General features: G+C 44.3%; 1 protein-coding gene across 7 annotated transcripts in view; it reads left to right on the forward strand.

The window, feature by feature from the left end:
* Positions 1–16,221, forward strand: part of Mast2 (microtubule associated serine/threonine kinase 2) — a 185,785-nt gene that overhangs the window by 161,989 nt on the left and 7,575 nt on the right. For all 7 annotated transcript variants that reach the window (XM_026397772.2, XM_026397768.2, XM_026397769.2 and 4 more), the window contains 9 exons: positions 560–714; positions 3,346–3,421; positions 5,127–5,336; positions 9,308–9,409; positions 11,422–11,554; positions 12,472–12,533; positions 12,791–12,876; positions 13,326–13,534; positions 14,084–14,222. In XM_026397772.2, the coding sequence (XP_026253557.2) occupies positions 560–714; positions 3,346–3,421; positions 5,127–5,336; positions 9,308–9,409; positions 11,422–11,554; positions 12,472–12,533; positions 12,791–12,876; positions 13,326–13,534; positions 14,084–14,222 (1,172 nt within the window). The remainder of the gene's footprint in view (positions 1–559; positions 715–3,345; positions 3,422–5,126; positions 5,337–9,307; positions 9,410–11,421; positions 11,555–12,471; positions 12,534–12,790; positions 12,877–13,325; positions 13,535–14,083; positions 14,223–16,221) is intronic.

Raw genomic sequence — 16,221 nt, forward strand, 5'->3', positions numbered from 1 at the left:
GCCCGCCTTGTGTTGTCCCTAGTATCTGGACATAGCTTCCCAGCCTCACCAAAGCTAGTTTTCCTCTAGATAACAGTTGAAAAGAAACATGGCTGAGCTGTCCCCTGATGGCACTCTTAAGGTTGTAAAAGGGAAAACTTAAGGGGATGTCATTTGCAGCTTACCTGGAACATTTCTTGAGCTAGGAAGTGTGCTCTCTACTTGCTTACTATCTCAAGAAGCCAAAAGCTTCATAGAAGGCCAAGGGTCCTTGCAGAAGAATCTGCTTTTTACTACCTCAGAAGGCTCCTCGGTGTTGGAGAGTTCTCACACCTCATGAAGGTCTGAGCCCAGCTTCTAGCACAACTCCTGAAGGACTCTAGTGTCTTGGCTTGATCAGTACTGAGACCTCTGAAGGTTTCATGGTGAAAAGAATCGTGCCCAGTCCAGGCTACAGGAAAGGAGCAGATGCTTTGTGTTCACATTGGCTAGGGAGTCCCTGAGCAGTTTCAGTCCTTCTCCACTCTTGGACTGCCCTTGCTCCTGTCTTTAATGCTGTTTGTAATGTTTTCCCCCATAGTCATCATGTTCCTCACAAGAAAAGCTGCATCAGTTGCCTTTCCAGCCGACAGCTGATGAGCTGCACTTTCTGACGAAGCATTTCAGCACAGAAAGTGTGCCAGATGAGGAAGGACGACAGTCCCCAGCCATGCGGCCCCGCTCCCGCAGCCTCAGGTGAGGAATGCTCTCCTACTGTTCAAGTACCCAGGGGCCTCGGTTTGCTACACACCACAGGGATTGGCACACATCTCCTGTAAAGGGCCAAGATATGAATATTTTAGGCTTTACAGGCCACATAATCTCTGTCACAACTACTTAACTTTGCTGTTGTAGTGTGAAAGCAGCCACAGGTAACATAAAAGCTTTGTTTAGTAACACAGGTAATGGGCCAGATTTGGTCTGCTGGCTGTGGTTTCTAACCCCTGGTGGAGCATATTGGCCAACTTGAGTTAATCAAATCCAGTTAATGTTCAGAAATGTTTTGTATTCAGGTTCAGCTCAGCCCATTACTCAAAAGCTATGTGATGATGCTGTCATGTGGTCTTTCTCTTTTTCCCTTCCAACTCCATTCAGTAAAAGAGAGTAATAGTATTATCAGTTCTAATGATTACCTGACTGCAGAACCATGAGGCCCAGAGTGTATGAGCTAGGCCAGCTGGAAAGCTGCTGCTACAGACACAAGTGGCTGACTTGGGGAAGGAGCCCAGTTTAAAAGCAGAATTAATTGCCCATCTGAAGCTGAATGCAGTGGCATATAACTGTAATCCCAGTGACTTGGTAGGCTGAGGCAGGAAGATTGCAAGTTGAAGGCCAGCCTCGACAACTTCAGACTGTGTATGAAAATAAAAAGGGCTGAGGATGTAGCTCAGTGGGAAAGTGTCTTAGTTCAACCACCCGTGCTATAAAAATTAAACAAAATAAAAAATGCCTTTTCAAAGCCATCTCAATTTCAATTCCTTGAGTCACCTGGGCCTGCCTTCATCAAACTAAACAAACCTTAACAGCTGATTTGTCTGAATTCCCCTGAGTTAGTTGGGGAAAGTACTGAGGCTCAAACCTAGAGCCTTGCACATACTAAGCTAGCACTCCACCGTTGAACTACACCCCCAGCCACTAACTGCCCATTCTCTTTGGTATTAGCTTATAAATATGTGCTAGCATTCCAAGTTAAGGGAGAGGGTGGAGATCAAAATGAGCTCAACTTCATGAGACCCTTCCTAGGGTCTCTGTGAAGTAAGAAATTGGCTAACATGTACTGGGTGGTGTCCCAAGGAAACAGTGCCTCCCAGAAAAAATCCCCTAAGGTATTGCTGGCACTGGGACAGGGAGTGACCTGGGCCAGATTGATTCAGCTTCAAAGATTAAAGATGATCACTGGGACTTAAGTGCAAAGGATCAAGAATACAAATGAGTGATGTAAATCCGAATGACTATCTTTATCTCACAGAGGAACACCTGAATCTTGTGATCTCAGCAACTTACATAGAGTAAAGGGTATATTTTAGGACTGAGAGGACCACAGTGACACTCAGGGAAGTCCCTCCTGTATTATTCTTAAATACTTGATCATTTGCATCAGGAGGGCAGACAGAACAAGGCTCACTCCCAGGCTCACACCTGAAATCCCAGAAAGGCAAGGAAGAACAGTTCTGAACCTAGCCCAGTTGAGATCTCCTATCAGGGCACTAAACTAGGCAGGACCCAAATTTAAAACTCAGAATTTTAAATTCTTTAAGGAGATGTAACTGCATGTGGGCCAGTGGGGAAGATTTAGGTTACAAGGGAAGATAATAAATTAAGGCTGAAAACACTATTATTCTCTTTAATAGATGACCCAGACATACAGCTCGCTACAGGCTAGATTCACCTGTCTCCCAGGCCAGAGGTCAAGTTAGCTCTCTTGGCCACAGTTTGTTTGGAAAAAGAAATAGGTGTGTAGAGTCTTCCTTTGGTTGCTTTGGAGGTTGATCAATTTGATTTGATTCCCAGAGTGTGCGAAGGTATAGCAAACCCCACTGGTCAAAGCTACAAGGACACAGGGTCTTGTTCTGGGGAGGTCATCCCTAGGAAAGCCACCAGTGGGCTCAGGAGTAGGCTCCTCCTTTCTCAGCCTTTTCAGGCCCTGGCAAGAGTTCTTTGTGAAAGCCATCCTTCTTGCAGGAAGATAACCTAGCACCAGATGGCACTGTTTTTGAACCTTACAAGGTACACTGGGAGCTCTAGGAATAAGAAAGGCTCTGGAACTCATCACATGCGCATTCTTTCTCTCTTATTTTATGGAGATTGAACCCAGGGGCATTTTACCACTGAGCCATATCCCCAGCCCTTTTGATTTTTTTGAGACAGGTTCTCACTAGGTTTCTTAGGGCCTCGCTAAGTAGCTCAGTCTAACCTCAACTTTATGATCCTCCTGCCTCAGCTTCCCAAGCTGCTGGGATTACAGGTGTGCATGACCATGCCCAGCCAGATCTCATGAAGATGGGAGCTTGGGCCAGGCATGGTGGCACACACCTGTAATCCCAGCAGCTCAAGAGGCTGAGTCTGGAAGATCGCCAATTCAAAGCCAGCATTAGCAAAAGCGAGGCACTAAGCAGCTCAGTGAAACCCTGTCTCTGAATAAATACAAAATAAGGGTGGGGATGTGGCTCAGGGATTGAGTGCCCTGAGTTATTGCCCAGTACCAAAAATAAAAAAGATGGGGATGGGTGCTGAAATTAGTGGGAGGGCAGGGGTTCTAGGGATGGTCAGCTTTCTCTTTGAGAGTTTCATAGTATTAAAATAAGATAATTTTTTTTTCTTATTCAGTCCTGGACGGTCCCCGGTTTCCTTTGACAGTGAAATAATAATGATGAATCATGTGTACAAAGAAAGATTCCCTAAGGTAAGGATTCACTTAAAAGAAGCCAGTACCCCAAGGATGGCTGCCTACAGCCAGTCCAGTAAAAACCCTTTGGGGTGAGGGGTGAACTGCTGCCTCCAGAAGTAACCAGGAAGAGGAAAGGCTCCCACAGGAGGAGGAAGACATAGGCATGCAGACTTCCAGACTGTGTGAGCAGCAGGAGGCGGCAGGGTCTATGAGTTTATGGGCTTTTTTGCAGAACCTCTGCTTGTCCATTCCCCAGAGGGACTAGAAGGAAATGTCAGAAAGGTATTCCAGCACATGTTAAAGGGGAAGGAAAGAACTGGAGGCCTGACTTTCCACTGTGCATATTAGGATCTATGAGTCATGGTCCCCCCATGACATGATTTTCCCTCTAGAATCACCTTCATTTGGTACAGATTTCTTAAGCAGGCCCCAGACAGTATACAGACAGATGCTGTACCTACAGGAAGGCCACAGGGAGCAGTGAGAAGGAGACAGAGGGCATAGAGTTGTTTACTAACATTTGTATTTGTGTTTTCAAGGAAAATGTTGATGGAAGAAAATAGGTTGTTATCCTGAGATAGCTGAGAAATAGCATTCACACTTGTCTGCAGAACCTAGGACCTTGCTTCCCATTTGCATTTCTGTTTGAACACCATTCTGATCTGGCCTTCCTGCAGAAAGCAGCCAGCTCTGTCTTGAGAGGGAGCAGTAGACTGACAATCCCTGACAGTAGAATCCTGGGATGCCCAAACTTCATTCTCCATCCTCTGTTCAGAACTCTCTGGGTCTGTTTGTTTCTGTCTCGGTTGTGCAATTGGGGGTCCTGCTCCTTTTTGAGGCCCTTCCTCTAGACTCAGGTGTAGTCTCCTGTAAAGATATGATGGCTGATGGAGATGATGACCCCTTGTGCTTTTCTTGATGGACAATAAAGCAATAGCAAGGAGCAAACTGCCTGAATTGAAATCCACTCCTACTGTTTACTAACTGTATGACTCCATTCTGCTCTTCTGGGATCCAGGCAAGAGTCATATTTCTATTCATAGTCCTTTATTCCAACTTGGATCCAAGACCAGACAGATTCACAACTTCAGTAAACATTCTCTGACTACCTGCTTAGCTGTGTCCAGCAGAACCTTTGTTAAGCAGGTCCTCAGGTTAAGTAAAAGGATCCTGAGATGATAATATTGTCTCTGATTTGAAGAACTTCCCAGTCTAGAGAAAGGCTTAGAACTCAGCAGTATCCATACACTACATGTATCCAGTTGAAGCCAATGGACGAAGCACTGATGAAAGGGAACTCCTGTTTGCTGGGGAAAGACTTCCCTGTGGAGAGGTAATGCTTGTGTGACATGAAAGGACTAACAGGAGCTTGTGAGGCAGACCTGCAGGGCGAGAGGGCCACAATCAGGGAACAGAATAAACAAAGACAGAGGCATGAATGCCAGGGTAAAGGAGAACAGCAAACCTTCTATGCCCCCAGACAAAGAGTCAGGGACAGGCAAATTCAGGCAATAGAGGCCCTTGAATATAGTGCTAGGGCATTCTGACTTAACTTGAAAGTGATCTTCTTGTTTCTTCAGTCATTAGATTTCCCAAATGCAACATCAGAAAACCAGGCTCCCAGGGAGCCTGTCCTTTAGCTGTTACCAAGTCCTTCAGTTTAGCTCCAGCTGAGATAGGACTAGAAGGGAACTGTCACTTTTCTTGCTTTTATTCCCAGGCCACCGCACAAATGGAAGAGCGACTAGCAGAGTTCATTTCCTCCAATACTCCAGACAGTGTGTTGCCCTTGGCAGATGGAGCCCTGAGCTTTATCCATCATCAGGTGATTGAGATGGCCCGAGACTGCCTGGATAAATCTCAGAGTGGCCTCATTACATCACATTACTTCTATGAACTTCAAGAGAATTTGGAGAAACTTCTACAAGATGTGAGTGTCTTGGCGCCAGGGCTATGGTAAAACCTCCACATGGTAGGCTCTCTTTTCAAAAATAATTGGTTTAGGGGCTGTAGCTCAATGGTAGAGTCTAGCATGTTTAAGGCATTGGGTTCCATCATCAGTACCACATAAAAATATATAGATGAACACAATACTTTTATTGTGTTCATCTACAACTAAAATAATAATAATAATAATAATAATACTTGGTGTAAGCAGAGCCTCCCAACTGTCTCTCCTCAGCCCAAAGGAAGCAGGGCCAAGGCTTAACCTGTGGGTTTATCTACTTGCTGATGTTCCACTGACATGGTGAGAAGTTCTCTAGTAAGACTTCTATGTGTAGAGATCTGATCCTCTGCAGTATGAAAAACATCCCTGTGAGGCTAAAGGTAAAGTAATCCAGAGACAGCCAAGACCAAGCGTACTGCTTTAGGAAGTCATATTGAAGTCATATTGAATTTGACTTCAATGTGACTTAAATTCAGTATGACTTTAGAAAGCCAGATTCCCATGAAAAGCAGCTATTTGCTTCTACTCAGGAATAATTTTCTAATAGTTTTTCATTAATAAATGGGGTGCCCCAGAAACATTTAGGAATCAGGGTATTGCTAAATGATTACCAAGTCTCCTCCTTTTTAAAAATTTTTCCCACTTGAGATATGTCGCTGTATATTGCCCTGCTGGCCTTAAACTATGGGCTCAAGGGATTTTCCCACCTCAAGCCTCACGAGTAGATGTAGCTGGGACTATACACAGGCACCACTACACCCAGCTTCAAGGTTCCTTCTGAAACATTGATCTTCTCAAATGCTGAAATCAGAGTCTTGCCCAAAACCTCCAGGCATTTTCTCAGACTGACTATCTCTGGGGTTAAGTGGTTGATGTACTAGGAAGACCACTGATTGTGGAGACAATTTGTTCCTTTCTTCCTTGATTTGTTTGGCCTTTGGGAGGGGGGTGTTAACAGGTATTCAGTGTAAACTCCCATCTCAGGAATTTGCTGTTGACTAAGGTTATAGGCCCACCAATATATATACTTACAGTAAAAAAATAACAGCTTTTTTTTTTTTTTTTAAAGAGAGAGTGAGAGAGGAGAGGACAGAGAAAGAGAGAGAGAGAATTTTTAATATTTATTTTTTAGTTCTCGGCGGACACAACATCTTTGTTTGTATGTGGTGCTGAGGATCGAACCCGGGCCACACGCATGCCAGGCAAGCGCGCTACCGCTTGAGCCACATCCCCAGCCAAAAAAAAATAACAGCTTTCATTAACAATGTGTACTGTGTATCAGACACTATCTTCCATTTATTATAGTACAATGTGATTGACAAGCACAAAAAGAGATAAGTTCTGAGCACAGAGAAGGACTCAGCATGGTTCAGAGAAAGTCAAATCTTGGCAAGTAGGCAAGCCTAGGAAACAGTGTAAGGAACTTGGTGCATTCCAGAAATTGCAGATGAAGTAGTTTGGCACAACTAGAGTAGATGCCTACAGGAAAGAGTTGGTAAGTTTGAAGAATTAGACTGGTAGCCAGATGACGAAGGGTCTTTCTTGGGAGGAATCCAAGCTTAGATTTTTAGCATAAAGGCAATGATAAAATGGCAATCATTCATTCAATGGGATTAAATCAAAAACCATCATCATTAGCTTTATGCTTAAAATAATAAAGATTGCTAGCATTTACAGAACACTTAATACATGCTAGACACTGTATTATCTCATTTAATTAATTTAATTTAATCCATACCCACCTATAAGGAAAGCGCTATTATTATTCCCCAAATTTAAAGATGAGTAAACTGAAGTTTAAAGGACTGAATCACCAAGATAACTCATTTCTTAAATAGCAGAAGTAGAACCCAAACTCATGTTTGTCATGTATGTATGTACATAAACACATACACACACACACACACACACACACACACACACACACACACACACAAGAATAGGTTATAAGGGTGCTGGAGATGTAGCTCAGTGGTAGAGTGCTTGCCTAGTATGTGCCAGACCCTGGGTTCCATCCCCAGTATCACATTTGGAAAAAAAAAAAAAAAAAAGTTTACAAGGAAAAAAAATACACACACACACACACACAGAAATCTTCATTTGAAATATTTCTTTCCTTATAACCTATTCACTACTCAGTCTTCTCTGAGCTTCCCTCAGATTCCACTAAAGCTGTTCAGACAAAAGCAACCAAGGAAATAATTGACTAATTGCCAAATTCTGTGGCTTCTTTCAGGCCTCATCTTTCTTCATCTCTCTACAGGACACAGTGAACACCTCTTGAACCTTAGCTCTTCTGGTTGTCAATTCCCTGTTCTCTCTAGCCTTGCTGCCTCTTCATAAGTTCCCTCTCTACCCACTCTAAAATGCTGCTGTTTTACAGGGCACTGTCCAGAGTTACTATTCTCTTTCCTTTCTCCACCCTTGTGCTGATGAGCCTTTTCTACTCCCAGGTCCTTAGTGGAAGACTCCCATCTGCTCCTTTATTTTCCTAAACTCCAGACCAGTGACCTATCTACTGAACTCCTTCACTGACTTTCCCAGATTGGTGCATATTCTTTGGTCATAAGTAATAGAAATAAGACTCACAGAAGTTTTAACAGTAAAGGGATACTAAGATATGGATGAAGAGGGTAGGTTTTGGAGAACTGAAGATAAAAATGCATCAGGCCTTAAGAAGGGACCACTGTCAGCAACCAGAAACTGACAAGCTCTGGAAGTGCTCATTCTCCTTTCTTAGCTGTTTTTATCTGTGCTCTAAGGTTAGATATGGCCATCTTTTTTCACCCAAGTGTAGATTATACAGTTTGGCTGCACAGATAATAACTGTTATCTTTCTGAGCATTGAAAATTCCCAGGAAAGCAGTCCACACTAGTCAGCTGTTGGAGGTGGAAGGGAAGGTGCAGCCACAGAGTATCAGTGTGGATCCTAGAAGCCTGAGCTGTTCTCAGAAGACAAGCAAGAGGTCCTGGGGCCTGGGGCTGGGGCTCAGTAGTAGGGCGCTTGCCTCGCACGTGTGAGGCACTGGGTTCTATCCTTATCACCACATAAAAATAAAGAAAATAAAGGTATTGTGTCTATCTACAACTAAAAATATTAAAATTTAAAAAAAAGAAAGAAAGAGGCTCCTGGGCCCAGCAAATACCAAGGTTGTCTATGAGGACACCTCAAACTTAAATTTGCCTCTTCTGCCCCACTGCTCTTTTCTCTAAAGACAAACTTCTCATGTTTTTAGTCTATTGTTTATCTTCTTGCACATCCTGTTTCACTAAGGGCTCAGTGAACTTTCCCTAAAAATGAAGTTGCAGTTACCTCCCTTCCTGCTTCTGCCACCCCTCAGATCCATCTTAGAAAATGGCCCGAGGCTGTGCACTTATCTTGGTTTTTACTGCCTTGACTTCTGCCTTGTTCAGTGGAGTTATTGCATTAATGATTTCCCTGATTTTAGGCTTGCCCTCTTTAGTGCACCCTCTGCTCTGCAGCTAGTGGTCTTCCTGAAATACCTCTCTGGTCATATCATTTCCTAGCTTTGAGGTCTTTTGTTCCTTACAGTGTGTCTGGGGTGCAAGGTGAATATCTATGAAGACTCTATTGAGAGTTGCCCCTTAAGATGGGGTGTGGAAGGTAAATCAAGCTTGTTGGTTGTAGGAGCAGGTAAAGGTGTGTCTGGGTGACATTTCTTGGTCTTGTAGTATTCTCAGACTCACTGGTCTCTCGTGAGTGAGCAACTTTCTCCCTCCCACAGCTGACCAGCCTTCTCCTCTGAATTAATTCCTTCCTTCCTTCCTTTCTTCCTCCCTCCCTCCCTCCCTCTCTCTTTTAGTTTTGCTTTACAGAGCTCTCTCTACTACCAATAATTTCTCCCTGTAGTCAGCTCTGCCCATTATGGTTCTGCTCAGCCCAGCCACACCAGACCAGTAGCTTGCTGAAGTGACTTTTGTCTTCTTTGCAGGCTCATGAGCGCTCAGAGAGCTCAGAGGTGGCTTCTGTGATGCAGCTGGTAAAAAAACTGATGATAGTCATTGCTCGTCCAGCTCGTCTCCTGGAATGCCTGGTAAGTGGACTCGGGAAGATTAGATGGGGAGATGGGGTTTGAGGTTGTAAAGGAAGTATCCTGCCAACAACAAAACTGTGGCAGCACCACTACCATCTCTGTTGCTTAGGTCTGTATTTAAATATGATCTCTAAGCACTGGGGGACTAAACAGGTTCCTTTGAGGACAAATTGATGGTCCTGATGGGTATGGCAGGGAAAGTCTTAATCTGACTTATTCCCACATTGAGCCACCTTGTATCTATTTAATGCTAGACACTGAAAGTATAGACATGAATAGAACAGAGTCCTGATCTCAAGATACTTCCTCTGTAGTGGCACTAGCAAATATAAAGCATGTGGATATATAAATAATAATTGTAATATTTTAAGAAATGTCACAACTCAAGTGAATGCAAGGTGCACCAGAAACCTGGTGAAGGAAGTGCTTTAGTTCTGTATAGAGTGAGCATTCAGTGAAAGCTTCCTGAGGGAGAAGAGGCCTATTCAATGACCTGAAGGATGAATGCACATTTGCCAGGCCAGGAATGTGGGGTAGGAAGACAGGGTGGATTTGAGGAGGTAGCGAGGGATGAAGTTGGAAGGCGGGCAGCACAAGATAATGGAAGGTGTTGCCTTCTCAGCTCAGGAGTTTGCATTATCCTTTAGTCCACTTGGAGCTACCACAAAGTTGAGGTTAGAATATGGCATGATCAGGTTTACTGTTTTCTTAACTGACTTTATTAAGATATACTATACATTCAATAAAATACATCCTTTTGGAGTATGCAGCCTATTGAATTTTAACAAATGTATACCTGTATAATTACTGCCATGGTTGAGATTTTTGTGTTTCCTTAAAGAGTTTTCTCATGTCCCTTTGCTGTCAGTCCTCTCCCCACCCTGCTTCCAGGCACCACTTATCCGCCTTCTTTTGCTGTGGATGTTTGCCTTTGTACAGATTCATGTAATGAACCCGTGTTCTGACTTCTTTCACTCTGCATAGTGTTAATTTTGAGATTCATATGTTGTTGTATGTGTCAGTATATGGTTCCTATTTATTTCTGAATTAAGTATTCTATCAGATTTAGTTCTAAGAAATATTACTTCAGCCTGGACATGGATGGTGAATTGGAAGAGAGGGCAGGATGAGCAAGGAACTGAGGACAGAGGCACTAAAGCAATTAATGTAAGATAGGGTGATTTGAATTAGGACAACGGTAGGGGGAAAAAAGAAGCAGTAGATTAGAGAGGTATTTATAAGGTAGATTTCTGAGATGGGGCTGAGAAAGAATAAAAAGTTAAGAAGACTTCCAGGTCTGGTGTAGATCATATCTGAGTAGGTAGTTTAATTCTCCAAAATAGAGAGACTGTATGGAATGAAAACAGGCAAACCAGAGGTTAGAGAGCCTCTGCATCAAGAGCATGAAGTCTGTGGCAGAGCAGGGGCTTGGACCCAGCAGGTTTGCATGCTGGTTTTCCATTTCTTCTTACTTTGTCACCAGGCATTCCTGTGAACCTTGAATTCCTCACCAAGGTCAAAGAGTTGTTAGAAGGATTTAGCCCAGGGTATGGCACTTGGTAGGCACTCAGAAGTGACACCTTTATTATTATATGCAGACAGTGACTATGCTTTGGTCAGCATTGGAGCTTCCACCCCTTGCACATAGGAAGTGCATAGTGAATGTTAGAAGGTGTATATGTACCACTATGACTGGGAGCTGCAGCTCTTATGAGCTGTAGTCGAGTGTGTGCCAGGACTGCTCTGGACTGGGCACCTGTACACACCTGACAGTACCATCTGGCTAATGGAAGGCTTGAAACCTGGTTAGCAGACAGAGTTCTCTTGATAGGAGACTGCTTTTTCCCCATTTTTTGTGATCCCTGAATCATGATATTTCTGGTCTTCAGAGGTTGAGGTGTCTTATCACAGAGAAGGACCTCTTATTCATCATCCTCCCTCCATAAAACCAAAGAGATCAATAGTAGTCACTTGTATCTTTCACCAATGACCACCTCTCTCCTCTGGTACAGGAGTTTGACCCTGAAGAGTTCTACCACCTATTAGAAGCAGCTGAGGGCCATGCCAAAGAAGGACATGGAATTAAATGTGACATTCCCCGCTACATCATTAGCCAGTTGGGACTCACACGGGATCCCATAGAGGGTGAGCATGCTGCCTGGGGGCTATAAAGAAGAGATTTAGCCTGGATGTGGACATAACATGGCATCTGGGGCCTCAGGACCATAGGAGGCACCCTGTGATCTCTGTCATAAAACACCCTTTTTTTGGGAATTACTCTTCATATCTGTCTACTGTGTCCCTGTCTGGATTGCCTTGGGCCTAGCTAGGTTGGATTTAGAGCCTTAGGCCAAACTAGGCTACCAATAAAGGACGACAGTCACATTTTTTAAAATGGTCGTCTCCTCCACATACTTGCCTCTCCTGCTGACCACCTTACAAATCCTCCTGTCTTTGGAGTGGTCTAACCCAGTGCTTCAGAGAATATCTTCATTCTTTTGGGCTTCACACTGAGCCTCTGCATGAACATGGGCTTGCGTATCCTAATCTGTGGTTGTCCTGCTCCTGTCTTCCCTGCTTTCCAGCCCCACCCAACAAAGCAATCTTGGCCAGCAGGATGGCCCAGCCTTAGGCCCTGTTTCCAGGAAATATCCCAAGTTTGAGATGAGTTTCTATAGAATGTATCAAGCTTTGTGAATGGCACTGGGCTCATAGAGATAGTGGTACAAGGAGCTGGGGTTGTGGCTCAGTGGCAGAACATTTGGCTCGCATGTGAAGCACTCACACCACATAAAAATAAATAAACAAAATGAGGATATTGTATCCATGTATAACTAAAAAAAATATTTAAAAAGAAAGAAAGAGTGGTACAATAGCATTTGGCTTATTTTCTGATCCCCAAACTGTAACTACACTGAGGATAGAGCCACAGGACTGGATTTGTATCCCAGGCAAATGCAGAAAGCATTAATGCCTACCCCATATGCACCTATTCTGTGACCTAACGGTACTGCTATGATGTCTGACAGTGTCACGCACACTTTTCCTTGCTGTATTTCTAGAAATGGCCCAATTGAGCAGTTACGACAGTCCTGACACTCCAGAGACTGATGATTCCATCGAGGTAAAGACCCTGACCTCCCATTCCTGGAGTCTGAACCCTATGAAACAAGAGGAAGTAAATTCTCTTTAAAAAGAGAATAGCTGAAGGAGGGATGGGGAATTGGTGACTGCAAACACTGAGAAGTCATGCTGCTCCCAGGGAAGGATGGACAGAACACTACAGCAGGGCTGAGCTGAGCTGGTGCTTGGTCCTGGCTTTCCCCAGCACATGGACTCTGAGAAGCATGACTGCCTCCTGCCTTTTCCCTTGTCTTCCAGGGCCGCGGGGCATCTCTACAATCTAAGAAAACCCCCTCTGAAGAAGACTTCGAGACTATTAAGCTCATCAGCAATGGCGCCTATGGGTAAAGGCAGGGGTCAGAATGTGGCCAGGAGTAAAACGAGTCAGCCCTTGTTCTCTCCATTCTGGAAGCATATGATTCCCAATCCCCTGGGCAGCCGATACCTCAGGGTCCACAGGTGGATCCTCTCACTCCCTGAAGCCCCCTGGAGAGGCAAGAATTCAATATCCTCTGACATCTGAGCATTGCTCATTTCTCAGGCAAAATGCTCATCCCTCTTGGTAACATTTCTCCTTTCCCTGAGCTCTGGAAGCATTCATCTGTGTCCTCAGGTCCTGGCTTACCAGGAAATTTGAAATTTGGGCCAGGGAGCTTAGATCCCTTTCATTAATATGTACATCCCTGCTCCCTCATTCTGTGCCTGGGTAAGGTGTGACATGTAATTCAGGTAGTGGAATGCACAGCTCTGGTGCTGACAGCCTTTGGAGGCTGAGCTGGGTTGCATTTCTCAGGGCCGTATTCTTGGTGCGGCACAAATCTACCCGGCAGCGCTTTGCCATGAAGAAGATCAACAAGCAGAACCTGATCCTACGGAACCAGATCCAGCAGGCCTTCGTGGAGCGTGACATACTGACTTTTGCTGAGAACCCCTTTGTAGTCAGCATGTTCTGCTCCTTTGAGACCAAGCGCCACTTATGCATGGTGATGGAGTATGTTGAAGGTACTGAAGGTATTGGGAAAAAGGTGGACTGCTGTGGAAGCCATGGTACAGCCCAAGACTTAGCCCTAAATAAGGACCAGTAACTGTATATTATGTAGGACAGTTTCAGAGTCAGCTTCCAAGCCCTCTATGGGACTCCTTCCTGCCTCAGAATCTCAGGCCATTTGGCCATGGTGAGCACAAAGCTCCTCACCTCACTGTGAGACTCCCATTTCAGGTACAGTGAGAGGCAATAGGATGTAACTGTCTTGTGGCTGTAGAATTCATTCCCCAGAGCCACAAGTCATTATGCAGGCATAGAGGCCTGGGTTTCTTTCCTCCTTTGTCTTAAACAATGATCTTGACAGCCATTGGCAGATTCACTTCACTTCCCACTCCTCTCCACACCCTATCTCCCACTCATGCTATCAGCAGAGGGCTAGAATCAGTCTCCAACACCAGGGTACCCTGTGAGGCTATCTCCTTTGGGACCTCAGGGACTGCAAACCTGGGAACTGGCTAGAGCAGGGAGCTGGATGCTTCTCTCATAATAGTCTGGGCTTGTTGCAGGAGGAGACTGTGCCACTCTGCTGAAGAACATTGGGGCCTTGCCTGTGGACATGGTGCGGCTCTACTTTGCAGAAACTGTGCTGGCCTTGGAATATTTACACAACTATGGCATCGTGCACCGTGACCTCAAGCCTGACAAGTATGCCCACAATCTGGGTCCATTGTTCATGGTCTCCCTCTTGAGTCTAGATAAAGGGAGGAAACACAACATGTCTGAATTTGTTCTAGAATGGCTCCTAGGAAACAATGATGGTGTGTGTGTCCTTCTAGGCCTAGTACTCCAGCCTCTTGACCATTTCATATGCCAAGACCACTGCCACAAGAGCAGGAGCATCATAAGGCTTCAGTGACATGAAAGAGTCACTGAAATCCCCTGAAGAAACCAAGCAAGAACAAAGGAATTAGCACATCTAATAGATTCCTGAATGAGTGTCCTGACATTTACTGATACTACAGTGTGCCACGCACCATATTCTGGGTTTTTAATATAGTCCCTTTTGTATTGAACTTAAGTCTAGTGTGGGAGACAGATGATATATGTGTATGAGGCTTCTTCTTGGAGGGCATTCATCAGGTGGAAAAAAGTAGGATGAGCTTTCTAAAGCAGGGGGGCAAGAAGTATAAAGATACACGGGTAAGAGAGAACATGATCTATTCAGGAGCTCCAGGTAGTATAGCTTAGGTGGTGGTAGGTCGGAGAGAAGTGAGAGAAAAGGCTAGAGAAGAGATGCAGGGGCTAGACCATCAAGGATCCTTTCAACTTTGGGTTTTCTTTTAAGGAGCATAGAGTCTTCAGAGGACCTGTTGACCAAGGTGTGATAGAACATGTTCAGATTTGGGTTTTGGTATAGAAAGACCACTCTACTAGTGGAAGAGACAAGTCACTCAGGATACCAGGCCAAAGACAACAATGCCTGCACCAGACCACAGGGACAAGATGGAGGAGGGGATAGTGTAGGGAAATGGAAGGGAACAATTAATGTTGGTGTTGGGGTGGAAAGGGAAGCAAGGAAGCAGAAGGAGACTAGGTTGCCTTACAGATTTCTAGCTTGGAACTGGTACAGAGGTGATAAGCCTCCATGGTAGAAAGTAGCTTTGGCATTAGATAGACCTAAGTTCACATGACCTCATGCTTGTTTAACTCTATGAGTTTGTCTGTTAATTAAATTTACTCTTTTCTAAGTGAGAATGATAATACCTTTGATGTTGTACCAGAAAACCTTTCAGGGGCCAGATTTTATACATGTATGTGTGCATGTGCAATAGGAATTGAACACAGGGCCTCATGCATGCTAGGCAAGCATTCTATCATTCTGTCATCCCCTACCCCAAAATATTTTTAAAAGTACTTATCACAAAGCTCAGTAATTGACATAAATTACTGTTTTTTCACTGAGAAGAGGAACCAATTGGGAGGCATGCCTTTGTTTTGAACAGGTTGAGTCTGTGGTATCTGGGAGGTTGGGTAGGTATGGAGCTTGAGAAAGAAGTCAAGAGCCAGAGACAATGATTTGGGAATCATTAGAACAGAGGGGTGGCAGGGTGAAGCCTTTGGCACAAAATGAAATGGCTCAAGCAGAGTATGTTAATGGAATCTGATTTCTAGTTCCTCCCAACCAATCCTCCTTATAAGACAGCCAAGGACATGGGACAAGATTATGTGCCCCTTTCCCTTCTCCCTGAAATGGGGATAGTGAGCTACCCAAGTGAGGAGAGGGATTAGGGATGGCTAGAGCAAACAGCCTTAGGATAAGTCGATCTCAGCTCTATGGAAGAAAGTCTCTTCCTCTTCACTGGTAACCTGTTCCCAGTGTCAATTACAGGTGGAGCAACAAAGAAATGAAGTCATGAGAATGGGTGGAAGGCAGGCTAGCTATTTGTGTAGAATGCGGCACACACACCCTGACATACCCACCAAGAAGCAAGGAACTTCAGGGCTTTATTCTGCAATATGGAGGAAACACACTTTGCCCACTGAATGGAGCATTTTCAAAGCCAGAGCTGTGTATTTTTTCATAGCTGCCTGTCTCCCTGCTTATGTCCCACAGAAACCCATAGAGGCCTATGTAGGAAAATTTGGCAAATAATAAAATGAGCACTTGTAGAAAACCTTGAAATAACTCTGTTTTTTTTTTTTT

The sequence above is a fragment of the Urocitellus parryii genome, chromosome 11 (genome assembly GCF_045843805.1).
Source record: "Urocitellus parryii isolate mUroPar1 chromosome 11, mUroPar1.hap1, whole genome shotgun sequence".
NCBI lineage: Eukaryota > Metazoa > Chordata > Mammalia > Rodentia > Sciuridae > Urocitellus > Urocitellus parryii.